This window comes from Stigmatopora argus, chromosome 3, assembly GCF_051989625.1.
Source record: "Stigmatopora argus isolate UIUO_Sarg chromosome 3, RoL_Sarg_1.0, whole genome shotgun sequence".
Taxonomy (NCBI): domain Eukaryota; kingdom Metazoa; phylum Chordata; class Actinopteri; order Syngnathiformes; family Syngnathidae; genus Stigmatopora; species Stigmatopora argus.
This window is the reverse complement of record NC_135389.1, coordinates 10,847,601-10,870,123: the sequence shown is the minus strand read 5'-3', so window position 1 is coordinate 10,870,123 and position 22,523 is coordinate 10,847,601. Positions and strand designations below refer to the sequence as shown.

General features: G+C 42.9%; 5 protein-coding genes and 1 long non-coding RNA gene across 13 annotated transcripts in view; 2 read left to right on the top strand and 4 right to left on the bottom strand.

Annotated features, from left to right (window-relative positions):
* The window catches only part of srgap1a (SLIT-ROBO Rho GTPase activating protein 1a), a 41,831-nt gene extending 37,573 nt beyond the window's left edge, over positions 1-4,258 (bottom strand). For 2 of the 5 annotated variants that reach the window (XM_077596320.1, XM_077596323.1), the window contains exon 1: positions 3,706-4,254. In XM_077596320.1, the coding sequence (XP_077452446.1) occupies positions 3,706-3,769 (64 nt within the window). In that variant the 5' untranslated portion in view covers positions 3,770-4,254. Of the gene's footprint in view, positions 1-3,705 lie in introns of all 5 variants that reach the window. The other 3 variants (XR_013299611.1, XM_077596321.1, XM_077596322.1) reach the window with 3 other exon arrangements.
* A 67-nt stretch (positions 4,259-4,325) lies between these two features.
* On the bottom strand, positions 4,326-7,669 carry rxylt1 (ribitol xylosyltransferase 1). 2 transcript variants are annotated; one of them, XM_077596327.1, is made up of 6 exons: positions 7,444-7,669; positions 7,145-7,330; positions 6,923-7,025; positions 6,512-6,826; positions 6,227-6,397; positions 4,326-5,810 (listed from the first exon to the last, which is right to left on the bottom strand). In XM_077596327.1, the coding sequence occupies exons 1-6, from the start codon at positions 7,586-7,588 to the stop codon at positions 5,408-5,410; spliced, it is 1,323 nt and encodes a 440-aa protein (XP_077452453.1). In that variant the 5' UTR covers positions 7,589-7,669; the 3' UTR covers positions 4,326-5,407. The 2 variants fall into 2 exon arrangements, with proteins under 2 accessions (XP_077452453.1, XP_077452454.1); XM_077596328.1 differs by having other exon boundaries at positions 7,145-7,327.
* Positions 4,783-6,849, top strand: LOC144071337 (uncharacterized). Of its 2 annotated transcripts, none has more exons than XR_013299613.1 (2): positions 4,783-6,399; positions 6,658-6,849. It is a non-coding gene; the product is annotated as an uncharacterized LOC144071337 (long non-coding RNA). The 2 variants fall into 2 exon arrangements; XR_013299612.1 differs by having other exon boundaries at positions 6,613-6,849.
* Positions 7,670-7,870: 201 nt separating the features above from the next.
* On the top strand, positions 7,871-9,437 carry uqcrfs1 (ubiquinol-cytochrome c reductase, Rieske iron-sulfur polypeptide 1). Its single transcript, XM_077596331.1, has 2 exons — positions 7,871-8,085; positions 8,702-9,437. Exons 1-2 carry the CDS (start codon positions 7,974-7,976, stop codon positions 9,310-9,312), a joined length of 723 nt encoding a protein of 240 aa, XP_077452457.1. The 5' UTR covers positions 7,871-7,973; the 3' UTR covers positions 9,313-9,437.
* Positions 9,438-9,954: 517 nt separating this feature from the next.
* LOC144071336 (protein C19orf12 homolog) lies at positions 9,955-10,902 on the bottom strand. 2 transcript variants are annotated; one of them, XM_077596336.1, is made up of 3 exons: positions 10,757-10,902; positions 10,375-10,537; positions 9,955-10,291 (listed from the first exon to the last, which is right to left on the bottom strand). In XM_077596336.1, the coding sequence occupies exons 2-3, from the start codon at positions 10,532-10,534 to the stop codon at positions 10,026-10,028; spliced, it is 426 nt and encodes a 141-aa protein (XP_077452462.1). In that variant the 5' UTR covers positions 10,535-10,537; positions 10,757-10,902; the 3' UTR covers positions 9,955-10,025. The 2 variants fall into 2 exon arrangements, with proteins under 2 accessions (XP_077452462.1, XP_077452461.1); XM_077596335.1 differs by having other exon boundaries at positions 10,845-10,902.
* A 737-nt stretch (positions 10,903-11,639) lies between these two features.
* Positions 11,640-18,205, bottom strand: LOC144071024 (deoxyribodipyrimidine photo-lyase). The gene is made up of 9 exons (XM_077595697.1): positions 16,503-18,205; positions 15,338-15,818; positions 14,812-15,114; positions 14,386-14,561; positions 14,230-14,314; positions 13,293-13,525; positions 12,879-13,073; positions 12,586-12,811; positions 11,640-12,224 (listed from the first exon to the last, which is right to left on the bottom strand). The coding sequence occupies exons 1-9, from the start codon at positions 16,725-16,727 to the stop codon at positions 11,689-11,691; spliced, it is 2,460 nt and encodes an 819-aa protein (XP_077451823.1). The 5' UTR covers positions 16,728-18,205; the 3' UTR covers positions 11,640-11,688.
* Between the last annotated feature and the right edge of the window lie 4,318 nt (positions 18,206-22,523).

Genomic DNA, 22,523 nt, shown 5'->3' with positions numbered 1-22,523 from the left:
TCTGTTTAGGCAACTGAAAGGACCATTTGGGGGGGAGGGTGCAGCAATGTCTGGGTGGCCTTTGTGACTTCACTGAAAAGCACAGCATGAAAAGTATTGCTTTGGTTGTGTTCAGCAGAGTTTATAAATGCTGCAAAGGGGATGTGTGGCCACAGATGGGATGTCAATAACATAGTTAAACCACCTATGCACACACAAATGCCACACCGAATATCATACCACAAAATGGAAGTGCACTCAAGGCATGCATAAAGTTGAAAACACTGGGAAAGAAAAGTGTGTGCAATATTGCGAAGAAGTACTTAAAGACGTGTCAAATTCCATTAGTTCTACTGATTCTAAGTGCCATCAACACCTCTTTGAGGCTGTCGGGAGGACACATCCGACTCCCCCTTTGGCTTAGGTGTGTAAAATTCTGTTGTGTTGCTCTTTCAAATAAATCAACCTAAATGTAACACCAACTTGAAATTTTCTGAGTTTAATTAAGCTAAGCATGAGACTGTAATTCGAGATGCATAGTTTGAAAAAGATTCTAACTTTAATTTTGGGAAATAAAAAAACTAACATACTTATCTTTAATCGGTTCATTTCAGGTATTTTTTTAAACTGTGATAAAATAAGATACTGTCAATCTAAACAATACAAAGGGAAGCAAAGGATTGCACAAAAAATATTTAAAAAAAAAAAAGACAAAACTACCTTGGACATGTGTTGAGCATAACTTTGAAGTTTTGTTTCATCTTTTACAAGGGCTCAAATAGGCCTTCTATAGCAGAACAGACAACATGAAGCTGATATAAGAATCCCACCAAACATGCCTCAACATGTCCCCATCCAACATGACGATAACAGGTGTTATTTTCTGGAAGTGGTTGAAGCATAAACTTTGCATTTAACATACCACAACTGACAATAAAGCTGTGTAACAGCACAGGTCTATTTTATTTTGTTAAAAATGAGGATAAGAGGAACGAGAATAAATTCAAATCTCTGAAATGTTTCAGGAATAAAACTGCAAGAAAAAAATGTCAGGTGTTTATTTGGCTTTAAGTGAATTTGCATTGTGTGGAAATGTGCATAATGTCATGTTAAATTGATAAAAGCCTCTTGAATCAAATTAAAGTCAAATTCAATGGTGACAAACTATGTAATATCACCAATTATTGTATCAATATAGTATACCATAAAAAATACAATTACTAAGAAACTAACAAAATTTGAATCTGCTATTTATATTAACTTCCTGAAAGTGAGACCGTTATAATAGATTCTTTTCACTTCTTTACTGTTATCAATATGTCTTGTGGGACATTAGAATAGGAAGAGAAATTTGCACGATAAGCAACACATTTTCACCTTTCAAAATAACTTTAAATGAATGAACAAAATGTTAAAGCTATTGGTGCAAATTTGTAGATGGATTTGTTCTCAAGAGGATTTGAACACAGCACACATTTTTGCGATCAAAATAATCATAAAACGGCTCATGGTCATGATCAAGGAGTTAAGTTGTAAATGTGTCATAATGATGGCTGTCAGATCATGATATATGATTTTCATGGGCTGCTTGTTTTTAATCATCTTGAGTAAGCAGTGTCCAGTATGCCATGGCATCATTAAATCTACTACAGCTACAAATACAATTTCACAAGCTACTTTTTAAATATTGGATTGTGGTGAACGCTTCTGGCTGAGAAATCTGTCAGTCTTCCAACAAACATATCTGAGATCAATAACACACAATGTGACTCGTGTTATAGATCTGTCAATTACTGTATCCAACCTCCTTGCACTGCATGTAATGTTTTACTCTAGCCACAAAATTATTCAAAAGTATATTTGCGACCCATGCCAAGCCTTGGCACTAGAAGTGAATTGAATTGCGGCATCAATAAAACAAAAACACTTACTCACAGATTGTCCGTAGGGGATTCATAAAAAGAGTTGATACTTGTGTTCACAGATTAATTCATCTTCTGTTCCGCTTATCCTCATGAGGGTCGTGCGAGTACTTAGCCTATCCCAGCCAACTATGGGCAGTATGCAAGCAAGATACATCCCGAATTGGCTTAAAATATAAATAAGAGCACTCCGTACTGTTGAACCTCTGAAGTCAAAAGCCCCTGAGGACAAATAATTTGTATTAATTTGTATGCTATCATGCAAGCTGTCATCACATCAATTGAATGCTCAGTTTTACAAGCAGCAAAGAAAAATAACCTGGCTATATTTTTTGCTTCATCTCTATTTTTTTTATTTTTGCAGCATATTAAACACGGCAGAAAGTGGTCAGCACGTCGCCCTGACAGGTCTGGGGTCGAGGGTTCGATCCCAGGTCGGTCTTCCCTGTCTGGAGTTTGCATGTTCTTCCCGAGCTTGTGGGTTTTCTCCAGGTACATTGGTCTTCTCCCACATTCCCCAAACATGTATGTAGGCTGGTTGAACACTCTAAATAGCCCCTAGGTATGACTGTGAGCGTGAACGGTGGTCTGTCTCCTTGTGCCCTGCGATTTGCTGGCCAACAATTCAGGGTGTCCTCCGCCTGGTGCCCGAAGTCAGCTGGGAGCTCCAGCACCCCCCACGAACCTTGTAAGGATAAGCAGTACAGAAAATGAATAAATATTAAACACTAATAATGTGACGAGATAGAGTACTTGCATTATAAGGCTTAACTCATTGGCTGCCATTGTCCAATCCATTTTGACTGGGAGAGGCTGGCAGCTATTATGCGCTAGTGCTGCACATAGTACTGAGATGCAGAATTTACTGCCAGTCCTTCTATTTGAAATGAATTGGACAGCCACAGATTCCAATGGCAGTCTGTAAGTTGATATATGGGGCCAGGCTTTACTTTCAGCACAAAGGTTGTGAAAGACATGAAAAGTCTTAAGACTGACTTATCTTAAAACGAAAAGAATTAAATATGTAAGCCCGGTTGAGGATAAACTGCACGGAAGATGGAATATAGTTGCACACTTAAAGAAAAGTTTTAGAATGCTGCTCATTTTACCCTGGAACAGCATCTATTTCTATCATTTCCGATGGTTATAATTGTTTCGAAATACAAATTAGAGGTTGTCCAGTGATCCAGACAGGATTGTGTTCCACTGTATGTGGTTTTGTGGTATGCAACAGGCTGAAATCAACAGGGCATCTTGCCAAATCTCCATGACTACTACTCTGGAGTAGGCTAATGGCTCTTTCCTGTGTGTGTGTCAGTCTATTTGTATTTGACATTAAGTCATACTTACTCAGAGGGTTTACAATGGCATCCGTGCACACATGTTCCTAAAAGCATGCAGGTTTGGGATTTATGCAGCAATAGTAAACAGAGAAGCAGCAACTTCTCTGAACTGCCCTGAGAAAATACATGGCATTATCATACAGGTGTTCTGCCCCAACATGCGAACATTTTTCTTTTTAGATCACAATGCTGCTTCGGCCTACGAAAGAGGCTTTGGTGAGTGGGAAAGTTGACGTTTCCACTGCTGATCGGGTTCCTTTTGCGAAGGTTTGCTCATTCAAAACGCTTTTATAAACGTTACCTGATATCCGTAACACCGGCTACTAATCATATGTCTGTCCACAAAGCACTCGTGGAGGTCACACATTCCAAACTTTTTAACTCACTAGCAGCACTAGCCAGTCCTGTCGTTTTCCAGTCTTCCTTCCCCGTTTAAACGAGATATTCCAGCGACTCCTTACCTTTCACTTGACTTTCGTAGTCCGCGATTATTTCTTTATCCTTTTTGAACCTCGGTGAAGACATCTTTTGGCCGCTTGTCGCTCAAAATATCGCAGTTTCAAGTGGTTACAAAGGGGGACTCATCCCAAAAGTGGACGAGGAACGTGCTGGCGACCAAGTGATTAAGCTCCCAGGAGAAAACGCTTACTTCTTCATTGATAATCTTCCTTCTTAGCGGGTTAGGCGATGCGCAATCCTATCCCGACAGACAGATCGGCACAACTCGGCGATCGTCCTCTCGCAACCACGGGAAACCAAACAAACCCCCCACCAAATCGTGCAAGTTTTCAGGGGCTCTGTAGGGCAGCATCATCCGCAGTTAGCCCGCGTAGAAAAGTAGTGCCAGTCCGGTTGGAATAAAGTCGACTTGGGGTGGCGTGTATATCCGATTTTAGAGGTTCGGAATGAGATACCGGGCGCCTTTTTCACCCGCTTAGGTCCAGGCAAGCTCGGGATAGAGGCAGGCAAGTAGGCTGGCCGACTGCAGCAGAATAGCCAGGCAGGAGGGAGGGAGGAAGGAAGGAAAGGACACACACACACGTACACACACCCGATCTGAGAGTATAAAATAAATTAAATATATTTTCCTGAAGACCGAACTTTATTACAGCATATAAAAACTAGTACAGGACACACTAATGAGGCATTCGTCACAATTTACTATCTAAACACTTGCACAACATTGCCACTAGGGAGGTAGAAACGTGTATCTATTAGTGGATAATAATGTATGATTTTGCTGCCATTTTTTGTAAACAACTCCGATAGTGTATTCAGAGCAAGCTGTTGATTTATAAAACATTTTTTTCAAAATTGAACCGAGCGCCATCTGCTGGAAAAAAAAGGGTCACCAATATCTTTCATTCACACATGCGGCAGGGCGACAAAGGGACTAAAAATATTTAAACATGCAATATCAAAAATATATATATATATATATGTATATATATATATATATATATATATATATATATATATATAGGTAAATGTTTGGTTTATATTGTTGTGGTCGTTTTAATAATTCATACAAACATAAAAATTAATCATGAATATCAGCATGCAAAGGCATCCTATTTCCCTTAAATCCTACATGACTGCACATTGAAGCACCTTCAAAGCTTTAAACACAAACAACAAATAAAAGGCTCCCACAAAATACATAAATATTACAAAAAAATGCACAGAACGCTGATAATCACCATGTTCACGATACAAAAAGGCAATTACATTTCATTTCCCACAATAAATTAAATCACTGTCACATTTGTTCATGTCTAAAGGAACAAACAACACCTTTATGTACAGCAGAAAAAAGAGCTTGCTTAAAAAAAAGAATATTCTTGGTATGTAAGAGTGGCGTAAAACATAGTAAATAAAAGCTAGTATTTACGGGAAGTGGATAAACTTAGTGCAGGCACACAATTTATAAATGGCAGTAGTGCTTTAGCCAATCAAATGCATCTATCCCAGATTCACATTCTCCCTTATGACATCAGTAATACCCATCATCCTATACACTTGCATTTGATTCTATCTGCTTTCGTGTATACCTGATGTATCACTGTGGTGTCATTTTTTCTGTTTTTATCAGAGTTCTCCGAATTTTCAGATTGAAATATTGTGACCAAAAATCTTTCAGGTCTGACCTTTTAAGCAATCCAATCAGACGCTTTTGAAAAAGTTCTCCTCTATGACCTCAGTAAATCTTTCCCTCATTTGCTGACGGAACGTGGCGTACCATTCCAGCAACCTTCTCCTCCGGTCTACCCTCTGCTCCTGGCTCATTCCTCTCTCCCCCTCCAAAATTGTGGGAAGCTCCCGCCAATCACTAATATAGATGAAGGGCGCTCCGGCTGCTTTGAGGAGGCGCAATGGCGAGCTGGGCCCAGCCGCGCACGTCCTAGGCGTGAGTACGTCTTCCACCACCGGCACTGAGCCGTAAGAGCATGCCTCGTAGATGCGGTAGCTTTCTGTGTTGATGCCGACGGGACAGAGGGTGAGCTCACTCTGGGACAGGGCGCTTTGATATCGCTTCAGACTGTCCGTTGTCTCTTGGGGGAGCCATCTTGCAGAACAGAAGCAGAGAATTAGTTCATGGTCAAAGGGTATATAGGGTAAGAGCTGACAAACAATCTGCTCAAAGGGTTAATTCTTAAAATCAGGGCTAAAAACCACTATATTTTACTATACCATGCCCTTGCGGTTGAAATATAAAACGAATGGTGCTGTTTCCTTTTATAATTGTTTACGCTTTAAGCAGTCATCCTGCTTTGAATCTTATATTTGTGTTTTTATTTCTATTTCTTAATTGATTTTTTTGTTGTAATCTTGTTGATTTTAATGTAAAGTAAAGCACATTGCATTGCTTTGTGCTAATTTGTTCTATAAAAACAATGGGTTACTGTCAATACAGAACTGTATTAATGATGGTAGTTGAAAACTTTTTTTGCGCTATTACTCTTGCATGACATAATTACTTACTTCTCCCTAGCAGAGCTGATGCACTCCTTATCTAGGCCTGAATGTTTGAGAACCTGCATGAGTGTTTCCCTCGAAGAATTTTTGTAAACAGTACCAAGGAAGTTGCACAGGAATGGACGGCTGGAGGTGATCATCTCAGGATTGGGCCGAACCAATGGAAACTGCCTGTATCTGTAAGTATCATTAGTATGATGGCTATGTGTTACTTCAAAAGCATTGCATATGTCTTATTATATTTACTGTAAAAAATGGACCAGATTGAATAATGTAAACGAAAGAATTTACGTGGCAACACCAAGGGGCCATTGGAAGACATCTCTGTCATTGACCCAAGGGCTGTCGTAGACTAAAAAGAGCAGGTTCACAAATCCACCGTTTCTCTTAAGGTATGGCCCAATCCAGTTATTGTTGCAGTGCTCATTGCCCAACAGGACCACAGCGACATGAGAAACAGTGTGGGATTGGACCAAAGTTTGGACGTGCTCCAACCAACGCGTAGAGTATACCACTTTCTGCTCCTCACGACCGTTCAAGACCAGAACCAGGCTGTTCATGCCCAGGGGTACGTGACCCTGGACTACAGCAGGGCCTGTGTAGAAACTAAAGATGGAGAAGGAAATGAATGAATGGTTTGGTTGTGGTTTGTGTATTTTCGCAACATTTGAAATATATATATCAGACTTGGTACCTACTAACCTGAAGTCAATTTTACTTGACTGGAGCTCACCCTCTCTCCATTGTGCTATCTTGTCTGTAGGATTGAGAGGTCCCTCCAATATATGTTCCCAAAGATAAAGTCCTTGTTGAAAGAAAGAAGGTTTTATAATGAGAGATTTAAAAAGCAAAATAGCAACAATGTGGATATACTGGTCCTTCAGGGTATAATTGGAAATTATACAATTATCAAACATGACTCACCTATGGCTGCTTTACCCCAGATTTGGACCTTATACCTTGTGGGTTTGTTCTTTTCAATTTGTGCCATATGTTGTTTAAAGGCCTCTCTTTTTTTGTTTATTTCGGAGTTGTATTCCACCTGTTCATCCTCCCACGGATTCCACTCATGTCCCATGAATAGAGCACCACCACCATTTCGAATACCTCCTGCAAAAAAATTAAATCACACCTATAGATGCAATCGAGAACTTACTGTGTCTACACAGTTACTAAAATAGAGCGTTTGTGTTTTATTTTGATGTGATGTGAATGGAAATTACCAGAGGGTCCCGATTCTTTCTTCTCCACCCTGTGAACGCGGGAGATGATTTTCGAACTAAAGAACACATTGTATGCAGCGTAAAGAGAAAACGCTACATAGGCAATGATAATGAGAAGAAACAACTTTCTCTTTGGAAATTTCATTTTTCCCTCTTTGCTTTATCGCTTATGTTACCATTATGCAGCCCAACTTCCATTATTTTGTGTGTGTGTTGAGGACCCTTGTTTACATCACGATTATGGTTGCCTTGGATATGTGCCTGTCTATAAAAACGTTCTTTAAAAAAAAAAAGCAATATATGAATATTTGGTCTTTTTTAAATTGTGAAATGTATATTCACATTTTAAGCGTAAGGCTGTGCAAGTTTTACAAGATTAAAATCAATTTGCCGATTAGGCATATTTCAAGGCGGAACTTTCCAAAGGGTATGCGTTTCTGCTGTCGTAGAGACAGTGGTACACGTAAGATTTGATCACGCAAGGTCGTGTCCCCAACTACGGGGTAAAAGATTCATCAATTCGAGCGAAAATGATTACCTTCACTGGTCGTTTTGGGGCTCTTGCCCCAGTGTTGCGGGCGACAAAGCAATCCGTCAAATGTGTTGCAGCAACTGGAGCCAAGGAGTTGGTGCCCTTTACTGGTAAGATACGACTAAGATGAGGGCCGTCTCTCGGTTGACAGTATGATAAATAAAACGTCAGCGTCCGATTGTCTTTACAACTATTTCATTCTAAATACTACTGTTAATATTTTGAGTTGTAACCCACTAACAAATATTTTTTTCTCCTGGATCGATAACCTTTTTAGTTGATAGGTCACCCCGGTTAATATCCTGGATTCGCGTACTCCCGACTCGCCCCTAATATAATTTTTTTTAAAATCATTTTTGATGGGTTTTCTTAATTTAAATTTATTAACCGGAAAAAAACAAGCACGCACTCAAGGACAATCTTGTAAAGAAAGGGTGCGGCCTAACCCAGGTATCAAGTGGGGAATAAACTATGCCAAGTCGGAAAAGCTCCAATCACATGCAAACAATACCATATAATATCCAATATACTTTATAATACAAAACATGCTATATATAAATAGACAAAAAGGAGAAGGAAATGAATAGAACAGCACACGGGCACAACCTGCATTTAAGCCTAATAAAATGGTTGCATGTGGGTGGGTGTATATTTTGTTTTAATGAGTATATTCAAATGACCTAGTATGTGTTGAGTCTGACCATTTATATGATAATCCCATTGTAGCTCCTGGAGGAATCCGACTGGCTCACACAGACATCAAGATCCCCGACTTCACAGATTACCGACGCCCTGAAGTCACCGACCCCAACAAGTCCTCCCAGGACAGCAGCGAGTCGAGGAAGGCCTTCTCCTACTTGTTAACGGGGGCCACCACTGTCGTCGGTGTCTATGCGGCCAAAACGGTGGTCAGCCAGTTCGTCTCATCCATGAGCGCCTCGGCCGATGTCCTGGCCTTGTCCAAAATTGAGGTCAAGCTCTCCGAAATTCCCGAGGGCAAAAATATGACCTTCAAGTGGAGAGGGAAACCCCTGTTTGTCCGCCATCGTACGGAAAAGGAAATTGCAGCGGAGGAGGCTGTGAACCTCGCCGAGCTCCGTGATCCTCAGCACGACAAGGATCGAGTGGTCAACCCCAGCTGGATGATTGTCCTGGGCGTGTGCACCCACCTGGGATGCGTGCCCATTGCCAACGCGGGTGACTTCGGTGGCTACTATTGTCCTTGCCACGGATCTCACTACGATGCCTCTGGAAGAATTAGAAAAGGGCCGGCTCCCCTTAACCTGGAAGTACCCTACTACGAGTTCGCAGATGACGACACCGTCGTGGTGGGCTAACTATTAGAGTGCTAGCCTATTTTACCAATCTATCCCCTTCTGTAGTATACTTCAAAGATGGTTCTCTGTATAAGGTGGAGGTGAAAATGGTCTATTTAATTGTCAATAAAAATCTGTTTCCTAAACTATTGCCAATTGTTTTTCATCCTCTCATAATAAAAGTTTTTTTTGCCTTACTCTGTAATATAGATTTTACAAAAGTTAGCTCTAAATCAGGGGTGGTGGGCAAAGCAGTCTTCGTGGGCCACTGTGGGTGCAGGTTTTTGTTCCAACTGATCCAGTTCAGGCTGTTTAACCAGTGACATTTCTGCAGCAACAAAAAGCACCTGACTAATCAACTTATTGTACTTGTAGGACCCTAAATTGATGAAAATGACCTCATGGGGTTGGAAAAAAAACTGTTCCCTTTGTGGAATAGTTTGCCCACCCCTCCTCTAAATTCTCTTTAGCTTTGATTGTGAAAGTTTATTTGTAGTCTGTAATTGGCTATCAGTCAGTTGAGGTTGTACTTGACCTCCTGTCCATAGTTAGCTGGAATAGGCTCCAGCACCCCATGAGTCTTCTGGTGTAAAAGCTAAATATATAATTTGTGTTAACTGGAGTTACATGCACCAGTGTCAACAAAGAAATGCCAAAACTTAATTTAGATCCAAATAATTTATAAAAAAATCATGTCCATCTCACACAATGAGAAGCAAGCAAATTCCAACTTGCTAATCCACATAGTGCACTTTTGCATGGAGCTCTTTGGAGACGTAGCCTAGGAGGGCTGCTGTGAGCTGCTGCTTGAGACTACTGTTGCTCATGACCAGCGCCGTTAACTGTGCCAAATCACTCCATTGGATGTCCCCAAGGATGGCGACCAGGTCTGCATATAGTTGCTGTTGCTGATGAGGACTGAACTCCATGATGACCTGCGGAAGAGGTTTGAACTGGCCGCTGGTCAGCCAACAGCCCAGAAGTCCTCCGACAGCACCACCTGGGGAAATATTGAAATATTGGGTTTTTATAATGCAAATGTATTATAACAAATATTAGGTAAAACATTCAAGTGTTGCTTACCGACTGCAATACCAAGAGGACCCCCCATCAAGCCTCCAGCAAATGCCAGACCTCCAGCTGCCGCAGCCCCCTTGCCTGAACCCTTTACTGTGGTCTGGATCTGCTGATCAGCTGATAACTCACAGCATAATTTCATCATATCTTCAAGACGACCACACATTGTCTGCATTAGAAAATTGTGGATAAGCATTTAATCGTATAATTTATAGCAATTCCCCAATCATTAGTTGTAATTCTCATCATAATAACCAGACAGGCAGTAAAAATTATCATGCGGAATATTAAAAACAATGAGCGTCAATTATAGTAAAATGCACGTGAAGGCACTTTGACAACGCTAAAAGACAAGTAGAAAGCGAAATTTGTATCTCACTGATTGTACCTTGGAGTGTTAGTTGTTGAATTATTGCAGTTTAACCTTTTAATATCTATTTGGATTTAAAAATAAATGTAAACGTCCTCATTAGTACCATCGTGTCCGACGTGCGTAGTGGAGAAGAAGAGGCGGAAGTAGTTGGTCACATGACGTTAACCGGAACTAAAGATATATAGATATCGTATACAGTTCTAGATGTATAAGGGCGGTAACGCCAGCGTAAGAAAATGTCGGCCATCTTGCAAAGCCATCTTTGGAGCTGGAATTAGGGTGACGTCACCCAGCGATATCAGGCAAATATCTACTTTAGAAATGTTCCTCAAATTCTACCCTAATATATGTACAAAGACAATTTGAGAGAAATTACAATAATGGTACAAGTTAGGAAATCATTTAGAAATCCATAAAATGCTTAGGTTACAAAACAACTTCAATCTAGTTATTGTTTCGCTTGATACCAGATCCTGTATGTTACGTTTCATTTATATTACAATGTGACCCATCATTTTAGCTCAAGAATATTGATCAAAATTAAATTTGCAGTAGGATTATACAATACCATCATTTGCAAGTAAGGCCCACAGGCTGACTAGTTATCATAACACAATAACTGCTTGGGTGATCATGAGTAAATGGTTGTTCATCTCTTTGTGCCCTATGACTGCCTAGCAACCGATTCCAGTTGCACCCTGCCTACGCCAGCCCTTGCCAGGATGAACGGTACATAAGATAAATGAGCAACGATCATTCTTGCTTGATTCACTAAAAAGAATAAGACGCCTTCAGGTTCAATGTGTATTATAAACAGAGATAGGGTTTATAGGTGTGTGTTAGATAACTCACTCAGGGACTCAGAGGAAGAGGAAGAAAAAATGTTGAACAGTTATATTTTCCACAAAATTTATTCAAAGAGGCAAAAAGGTGATTGTGGCTCTGGATCACCTGTGTGTACTGAGAACAGCCCCACCCGGTACAATGGAGAAGCGGTCCTTTGTGTTTGTTGGGCGTCTGTTTGTTCCACGCAACGGGCCCTCCCGCAGCGGGAGGCCCTCCATGCGGCGATGATCTCTCTCCAGACGCTCTTTCCGTTGGGCTCCTTCGTGCATGACACTGGCAGCAAAGTCTCGCTCATTGAGGAACGCCACGGTTTCGTCTCTCTTGCGGCTGACGTACCCCTTGAGGACAGCATTGTACGGGTTGTCGGCGCCGTCTGCGTCTGGGTCGTCCATCTGGTACTTAAATTCCATGCGTGTGATGACAGGAAGGAGGAAACGCTTGCTTTCAGGAGTGTGAGCTGAGCCCAGGGCCTCAGAGACAAGGCGGGGCGGCATAGGCACCAAATCGCAACCAGTGCGTTTGTCCACGTATTCTCCATGTTGACTTCGTACCAGGGCGACGTCCTGAAGAGAGCGAGTTCGCCTCTCCTCCAGGTCAGTAACTATCCTGTCTGGGTATGTTTGGCCCAACACCACGCCTAAATAAAGACAGACAGTGAGACAAAGTTTACCTTTCTAAGGAGAAACATTATAGCCGGACTGATATGTAATGCAGCTGGAAACTCTGAAAATGTTATGATATTGCACCTTCATTACAGAACATTGTTGCACATTTCTGGTGATTCTCAATGGCAATGAATGACAATAAAGCATGCATTTACAATAGGGATGGTTGACTCAGACAACCAGTTTTCAAAAGCAAAACAATTTTTCTCGTTACAAACCATCATCAAGATAATAACTTTGCTTTGTGAGACAACGTTGGAGAAACTAGGAAACCTTAATAAGAATGAACATATTAAGGTACTGTAACATTATTGCACAGCAAGAAGATCTTACCAGCACGTCGGAGCACGGATGCCGGGCATTTCCAAGGTTTGTGAATAAGCTCATCAGGCAGCTCTGTAAGTTCAGGACACCATTTCCTGACATAGCTTCCATACGGATCACACGTCATGGCAGCGTCGACTGGATGCATGACAAAGTTCCAATGATCCAGACCACACATGCCGCCATTCTGCCACATCATGGCGTCGATGGCAACGTCGGCGTCCACAAGTGTGTCCTACGCACAAGTATGAAATTTCAGTACTGTTTAGACTGAAACCCAAATGTTGATTTGCACGACTCACCTGGAACCAGCGGTAGCCCTCTTGCCATGGCAGATGGAGGTACGCTATGAGGAAAGATGCCACCACGTGTCTGGTGTAGTTGTTCATCCAACCCGTCAGCCACAACTGTCTCATGGCTGCGTCCACCAGAGGGTAGCCTGTTCGGCCTCGCTGCCAAGCCTTGAGATGACTGCCATTGCTGCTCCAGCGCAGTACCTAAAAATAATCGAACAGTCTGTACATTTAGATTCCGCATGTAGACACTCCTATTTATATATACTTATTTAAACATTTTTGATGAAATTCAAGGCATGAAAGCAATAATTGTAGGCCAACTTTGTTACTTTGCTGAATGAATCAGTTCTAGTCAATCTGTGAGATTTTCTATTTTAACACTGGACAGCGACACACTGGAATTGACTTTTATTTGCCAACCTTGTATGGGGGCCTGATAGATTCCCAGGGAAGGTCAGGAAACAATGTGAGCTGCCAGTACGCCAAATCTCTCCACGCCAGTTTCCGTTGGAATTTTGGAGGTCGGCAGCGAGCCGCCTTGGCGTCCCAAAGAAGCCAGCGAGGGCTGAGTTGACCAAAGTGAAGGTAAGGTGATAGAGTGCTGGTGTTGGGGGCATCTGCCCTGCCTGACTCTTTGTCGTATCTGTACACACCTGGGAAGTGAACAGGATAAAGTTAGTAACAAGTCACGTTGGAGTAAGTACACAGTTTGTGTGGACGTATAGTAACTGAATTTGGAACTGGAAGTTGTTAAAGACAGAAAACTGGCATCAGACGTCATTGTGTTGCATTCGTAATATTATTCCAAAAAGAACAGTGGTAACTTGACTTACATTAACATGTGGTTTGTTGCCATGCGACTAACTCAAATAGCTCAGATTACAAATAAACATTTTCCAACTAAATGAATGGAAATGTCATTACTAGGCTCTAGCCTACCAAACAATCCCCCAGAAAAACTGTAGCATGAATTTTCATAATAAAAATATCTCTCTACTGCATTGTACTGAATATACGTAAATACAGTAATACAAAGAATACGCCTAGAAAATTGGAAAGCTGTGAGCACCACATAGGCCTAGTTAAGGCTTAATTGGGAGCTGAGGGAGTTGTTATAAATTTCAATCACTATCAAGCGGGAGGGGTGTCTGAATCTCACGTGTAAGTAAAATGTTTATTAGATTTAAATTGGTCCTATTCTTTGCAAGGTGTGCACGGTATGCATTTTTCATGTTCTAAATGCAGAGATGTTTAGAATGTCTATTGTGCTTCAATTTAAAATCAAATTCACTTGAACTTGGACATTTACTTCAGGAATCATATTGCGCCTTAGGTGTCTGTGTGCATTGTCCCTTACCGTCATGCAGAAAGGCTTCTAGCCTGGCATGAGCTCCTTCTTCACTGAAATCCCACGACTTGCGAATGTTTGCTGCCCAGTCAATCTGAAAGCCAAAGATAATAATTGGCTGAATTTTGACACGGACTGATCCGTTGTTACTCTTTGATGACTAACCGTGGTGCCGTCTTTCCTTCGGGGCATGGTTGCCAAGCCCAATGCGTCCAAAGGGATACCCTGAGGCCAACTGGAAGGTGCAGGAAGAGAGACAGGCGCTTCCAGTGCAGCCCCAAGTCCAGTGCCTGCTGGGTTCTGTCTGCAGCAGCTCATAAAATGAGACACGGATCCAATTCCTACCAAACAGAATGAGTTTCAATCATGTTTATTTTTTGTATGCTGGATTTATAAACACGCCCATAATACCAATGTTGTAAACTTTTAATAAGAGGGCGTCACATTTCTTTTTTGCCACTTGACTTCACAAGTTAGATGTATACATGTCTGAACTGAGATAATAGATGAGCCAAAGAGAAGGTGCCTTCTGATTTTGTATTCTATATTCCCTGTTGTTGTTGGTTATTTTCAAAATGATGGGAGGCTTACCTCTGAGTCCGACACCTTCTGTGCTGACCGAGTAAGGGTCTGTGGTGCAGTACGAGTGGAACATCTTGCATTGGATCCCATCTTTTTTCAGTGTTGACATCAACTCGTCATCCCGTTCCTTCAGCCAAGGCTCATAGATGGCGTTAGCCAGTACTGTTCGGGCTCCGGTTTCTTTCAACAGGGCTTTGAGTATTAGCAAAGTTGTGGATCTGACGAGGTTTGCCTCTAGGAAGACAAGATGGCTACCGATACGCTCCAGAGATGAACGAAAGGAGGAAAGCGCTTGATGAAGCCAGTATTTACCTGTCAAAAGGGAATAAACAAAATCAGTGGACAGACACAGCTATGTCTATGGGTGATGTCACCTGGGTCTTATCCAGTTCATTTTTACAGTCGATGCTTAGAACCATGGCTCAAATCTGATTTTGATATCCGGAAGTATAGTATATGTGACGTCATGGTGAAAATTGATTTGAGCCCAAATTTAAATAATGAGATTGGCCAGATGTAGACATGACCAACTTACAAGCTCCTCCCATGGCCACAGTCATCCCAGGTCCCTCTTCCTCTTTAGGACTCCAGATGAAGACTGGTATGACGGGGGCACCTGCCTCCAGTGAGCTGACGAGAGCAGGATTGTCACACAGCCTTAAGTCCCTGCGGACCCAGAGCAGTACAGGCGCTGCCCCCGATGGTGAACGTGGCAATCCAACAACATGCTGGGCTGCCACTTTCCGACGCTGCCGTCTGCTTTTGGAATGCTTTCTCTCCTCAGGCTGTTTTTCTTTCACTTCGGATTTCGTAGCCATGTTTTCCTCGGTGAGAACAGTCTGACATATACTCAAAGATGAGTCCAGAAGTGCTTCTTCTTTGCAGTCAAACTCTGGGGTTCCATTTTGTAGTACTTTGGAGTATAACCCATTAGATGTATGTACTGGCGTTCTTGTGTGGTCTTGTGTTTTAAGTAGAGACATAGTTACTGCGAGTTCAAACTCGTCAACTTCAGCCTGTCATGAAAGAAATACAGGTGGTTATAAAGTTCTGGTTTTAAAATTAGAAGCCAGCAAAATGTTTTTTTCAACAATCACTCAATATTTGTAGGGAATTAGTTACTCCCTCACAAAAAAATATTTTAATATCCACACAATTTTTGACAGTGTCAACAATTTGCAATTCTAACCTTGAGTTTGACACCTGTGTAATAGCATAATACAACAAACAACCACGTGCACGTGTGAGAAACAACATCTCACCTAATTTTCTGAACTGCTTTATCCTCACTAGGGTCGCGGGGGGTGCTGGAGCCCATCCCAGCTAAATTCGGGCCAGAGACGGGGGATACTTGGAATTGGTGGTCAGCCAATTGCAGGGCACACAAGGAGACAAACAACCATTCACGCTCACACTCATACCTGGGGGCAATTTAGAGTGTCAAATCAGCCTACCATGCATGTCTTTGGAATGTGGGAGGAAACCGGAGTACCCGGAGAAAACCCACAGAACATGCAAACTCCACACAGGTGGACAATTTGAACCCAGGTCCCCCAATCTGAGGCCGACGCGCTAACCAATCAGCCGCCTTCAAATCAAATCGAGTATACTACAAAGTTATTGACATACGACATTGTACTTTTCAGTCAAACGTAAAGAAAAGTTCATTTTAAATCCCCCCTCGACTTAACAATACTAACCTTGTCAAAATATTCATTGTAGATGGAGACGAGGGTAGAATACAGGGCGCGGTTGGCCGAAGACAGAGGCTGGATGACGGTCAGAAAGCGGGCACGTGTCTCCTGGTGCCCGAGGATGGACAGGCACATCGCGAAGAACCCCTCTGGATCCTCCCGACCCGTCAACACTTCCCTCAGGAGGCTTCTCACCATTGCCAACCCGCCTTCTTCTCCACTTTGAGGCATCTTCGATTGGAAATCGTGTGTTCAATCGTAACGCACACCGGCGTTACCAAACAGCTGATGAGCGTGGTTACGCAACTTGTTTTGTAACTTCAATTTGTGAGTTGTAATGAACTAACATGACCGCTAAGAGGCGCTAAAATCCCAAAGGTCAGGCAACCGGTTTCTGTCTATCGCCACACACCACTTTGTATTTCTTGTTCATTATGAGAAAGACTCACAGCATTCACAAGTGATGAATTGCCCTCTCCGTTCCCCCTTTCATTAACATAACAGAGTCATTGGATTACTTGGACAATCCCTTAACCACTTTATTTCCATGTACACACACCGACACACACCAAAAAAAGATGAATGACCCGAGTCCCCATGAGCTAAATGTGATCAAACCACCAACCTTGTTTTCATTTGAATCACCACCTTCATCTTTTTTTTCAAGTGCACCCCTGTGATGTGAGGCTGCAAAAAAACCGAAAAAAAAACAAAAGGCAGCAGAAGCGGTAACAAGCGGTGAATTTTTAATCATCAACTCTGCAAAGGGATTGATTTTAATGAGACGGTGCACAGCCTTTTGAATATGCACAGCAGGGAGCTCCAGAGTTGAGACTCCCGTGTAGCAAAAACTCTGGAATTCACGATAAAGGAATCACTCATTGTCTTGATTGTTGACAGTAAAATATGCCCGATTGTTTGAGCAGTGTGTGACTCATTCGGCGGTGCCACGTGAAGAGTGTGTTGAAAGCGGTGGGATGTGCAGGGAGCAAAGAGGGAGAGCGAATGAGATTGAGAGAGAGGGAGAATCAATAGTGTTTAGACAGAGAAGTGGAGTCTAAGTGTGTGATCAATAGAGAGCAGAGAGGAGAGATTAGCTGCTTTTCTCTCTCAAACTAACACTGACAAATTGGTGAATTGGTGTATCGGCCCTTGGGCTAAACGGATTGACCCGCTGTTTCCATGTTCTGCCGTGTACTGTCAATAAAGATCTCGGTTGTGTTCATTGAGGCACTCAGTGAAGGCGTGGTGACGACGTGGTGAAAGAGAATCAGGAACGAACGTGTTTGAATAGAAGGCAACTGAAAGTGAATAGGAATAAATCTTTTTCATAGGCCGAGGACCGTCGCCTCTGATTCAATCTTTCGCGTGGACGTAAACATTTTCCTGGTGTTTTTAAACAATCGACACCTCCAAATGTGACTTGAATTGAAATGTTGGCAAGAACATGTGCTTAAGGTTTTATCACCACTATTCCTTTCAAAGACAATAAAATAAACCCAGCGATTTGTTGGTGAGCAGCTATGCAATTTTGGACCCGGGGAAAAAACGGTGTGTTTTGTTGTGACAAGTACAGTTTAAACATGTAATTTGAAGACAGATTATTCAATGTCCTAATTCAAATTGTTCATTATTGGGATAATTTGAAAGCTGGTAGAGGGTAGAACAGGGGGTCTCCAAACTATTCCACAAAGGATTTCCTTCCAATCAAACAACACGACACCTATTCACAAATATGGTGTGTTACAAGTGTAAACAGATGATTAGCAGAAACCTCATTGGTTAAATTATCCTTCCTGGATTCACTTAAATAAATACAAAGAAATCAATTGCTAGATAACTATGGAGCTAATTCAATTATTCCCAATTAAATATTTTCAAAAGAGAGAAAGACCTCATATAAACATTAGACTGATTTTATTTAAATGGGATTTTTTTCCTCTTTTCATTTTGTAGTTTGTAGTCATTTTTCAGTCTAAGCATAGAACTTTTCAAACAAAGTTATCATGTACACTTCTAGCACCAATTGTATCTTGGAGGTTTGCTGTACCTTGGCATGGACGGTTAGTAAAGAAGAGCATAGTGGGCAAAAGCAAACATTCAGCTATGCTTAAAGCTGCACATTCATTAAAATAACAGCAGACGCAATGTGCATCCTTGTGAATGCTCCTCCAAAACCACAATAATGGCTTCGGGAAAATTAATGGAAAGACAGATTAAAAAGTAAGTGAGAAGAAACGGGCCACTGGTGTGGCTATTTGCTCCTCATAAATCATTGTGACACACCTACGTGCATGTAGACGCGCATGGAAAGACACCCGTGCACAATCCCACAGACACACACACACATATGCACATGTACTGTAATTAACCACAGGCTATTTACTCACTCCTGCTGTAAATTAGACATGCAGACACAGTTATTACATTAGGGGGATCTGCCATGCAGAATACTAACAGGAGAAGGAGGAGGGTGGCTTTGTGGTACGCAGAAGGAGTCGCTCGTATACACACAAACATAAACACACCAACGCACACAACAAGAACGAGCGCGTGGAAGAATCATAGACTTGACGGGAGTGAAAATGAAGCTGCAGCCCAGAGAACGGGGGCCCCCCAGCCCTTTGTTCCCTGCTGCATTTCATTATCTGAAACGCCAGCCAACACATACGACGCACCTCCCCCTTCCCTAAAGCTGTCTGCTTCCACTTCACGTGCACACACACACACACACACACACACACACACACACACACACACACACACACACACACACACACACACACACACACAGACAGACACAGAATCTAAGAAAATCCAGATACTGCGTCAGAGCCATGTTCTGGTATTTGGGTACTGCGTGGTCATTCTAAGCACATCAGCTAAATCTTCATTGCCGCTTGCCTATTCTAAGCAGTACAACAGTAGATGAGAACTTGATTAAAGCAAGTGTCGATACTCCTGTCTCCAATTAGTCCATGAAATTCTCTTTTCCTCCCTCCTTCCTCTACTTATTGCTGCGTGTCCTTTGGTTTCCCTCACCCTACTCCGTTCCTCCGTTTTCCCACGGTGATCGATAGCTCATTACAATCATTGACTGCGTCTCATCAGCACCCGTTAAGATGGGCTGAGACAGAAGTGAGGCGCGTATGAGGGTGTGTGTTGTTCGATAAACAGAAGGAATGGGTCTGGAGTGTGGCAGGGGTGAGCGTTGACATTTCAGCAGCTATTTTTCCTCATCCTACGCCAGGCAGTACCTGCCGCTCTGCTCTGGGCTGGGGGAACATCTTACTATGCAACTCACGTGGGTGCCGTGGTTTGTTGCTATGGTGATTGCCAAGGGAGCCCCAGTATTATAGGTGTTTATTGTGGATGAGTGCAAGGCGACTCTCCGTCTATCAGCGCACGCTTAGCAGGCTGCGTTAGACCACACATTAACATAGCCGCAGAGGGACAAAGGGAAAACATGTGAACTCATCATCAGTCAAGTGCAGAATGTGATGCTGAATAGATTACTTGGTATTCATATTCCTGGAAGACAGACCTTGTTCAAATAGTCGGTTGTTAGTTTAATGCGTCTCGCCAGGATTGGATTTGGGACAGAACACGTTCAGCTAGACAAAAGCAAACAGAAAAGGGGGGCGACGTCGAGAAGACATTTAGACACTTGGAAGGAAAAGATTTGTGCAAAAGACAGACCCAGGCAAACACACCGTGGCCAGATCCCAAGAGTGGATCCATTCGGACGGTGTGCCTGGACAATAGACGACATTTGGTGGGCAAATGTGAAATTTGACGAAAGCGGGTCCATCAATAGGGTGAATGCAAGCAAGGGCTGAAAAGAGAACTCATCTCTCCCAGCTCTATGCATAAATTACACACACCATTTACATATTCATTATGTTTTGTGTTCTAATGAGAGTATTTGCTTAATGGCTTCACCACTTCTGACAGCCTTTATTTGGCACAAGTGGAAGGAAAAAAAGGAAAGAAAAAGAAAGGATCCAAGGCCATTTTAAGTAAAGTGGGCACGATCAATCGTACACAATGGGTTTTATTGATAACCAGATCAATTGTGTTGCTCGCTATACCTTTCCCAACCTTTGCAGAGACACACGAAGCGATGCACATATGAAGGTGGGGGTTGCTAAAAGTTAATTAAAGCAACAGCAGCTAAATTCCCAACTCAGGATTTTCTCGATTCCCCTTCTACTGTCTCATTGGGATAAGCAACTGCTGCTGTAATTACGCACAGCCTTGGCTAGCTGGAAATTCCTTCAGGTGCCCAAAAAAGTTTCTCTAGCCACTAGTCGACTAGCCACGATTACCAGAGGTCACTAACGAACGACTCGAGAAAGAAAAGTCGCAAGCGAGTGTACGCGCAGTTTAAACATGCCACATCTCAAAACACACCTACTAACGACTCGGAAAGTGGATGGAGAAGAGAGAGGGATGTAAACGGAGTGACGGGGGAAGGGCGATGAAAGGATGAGCTACAAATGAGAGCGATGGCGGCGGCTGGTTGGCACAGTGCCATCCAGTCAGGGCTTGAGCGGGGGCGGGCATGGGCGAAGGGTGAGGAGAATAAGAAAGGCAAAGAGAAGCAGACCTTTGTATAGTGCCACCCTGATGCCACCCTGGCACAAGCGCAACACCGACCAACCGGCGCTGCTGGCGAAGGGTAAGAAATCTGTCGATAGCTGGAGCGCAGATGCGAGCGAGATGCCAGCGGGCGGCGGAGAGACCCGCGGATGAAGGACGTTGACGATCCAAATAGATCATTTTTTAAATTTCAACATCTACGGTGACGAACAATCTCACGAGAACGAGAATGCCAGCGAAAACGGGGTCTATCTGTCTATGCCAGCGAACGCGTGCCAGCCGACGTGCCATTGTCCTTAGCACGACCAGACGCGAAGGCGATTTGTGGACATCTGTCTCCGGTCCACCTCAGAGGATTTCCCCTGTCAGTCACAGTTTTATTTGGACAAGAGGTGCCAAGGAAACAGTCGCAAGCGCATCATCTTGGCATCTTCTCCGTGGTGGCAAGGGCGCGGAAACATGGCACATTGCCAAGCCAAGTTAGCATAAACGTTTGTAAACAGGAACCTCCCGAGCAGCAAACTGGGGGGAAGGCGCCAGTGTTTGCGGAGATGGCATGCCCTCGAGGGAGGCGCCTACAGCGATGGTGGCAGCATGCCAAGTGTTAACTGGGAGGCATTTACAAGCGCAAAGAGAAACGGTTCAAAAACAGTTGTAAAAGCGGATAGTTGCTGAAGCTTGCACTCTGAGGAAAATTGCATCTGCGCTATTTTGATGAGACAGTAGCAGTTTCTCGGATGTCAACTCTGCTGAGTGCCAACACTTTCAGGAGCTTTCTACCCAGTCCTTGGACGAGAAGATGCATTCCATTATGGCCAAGAGCTAATAAGGAAACGACAGAGGAAACGGGCATTAAGGATGTTTCGCATTGGACCTGCGAGGAATGGATTATTTTGAGCGTAATGAAGAACAGTGGGAGCATAAGACAAGTATGATGAAGCATCTCTTTCTTGCACACGCACACCTGGGATGTTCTTAAAGGGATCGCCAGTGGCAGCGTTTAAAGGGAGGGATATGCTGGCATCATCTCTTGGGTGGGAGGGGCTGCCGTTAGGGGCGGACAACTGTCTGTGCTTGGGATCTTCAACTAATTAACAGCCACGTGCTAATTCCAACAGCCGATCCTAATTAGGGATTTAATCTTTCGTCAAGAAACCCTACCCCGCCCTTCTCCTCAAAATTTGCCCGTTCTTTGGAAATGTGCGATTGACTTTTGAATGCACGAATTCTTTCTCTCTTCCTCATCCTGCTTTCCTACATCCTTGGCTCCAAACTCCACCGGGATCCTAATGAAGTACAGGCTTCATTATGCAAATGGAGTACAATAAATGACAGCAGATCTGGAACTGGATTCTGGAATGAAATGGAACAAAGGGGGGGCGGTGGCGGTGCTAGATTACCAAAATCGTCTGTGTGATTTTACTG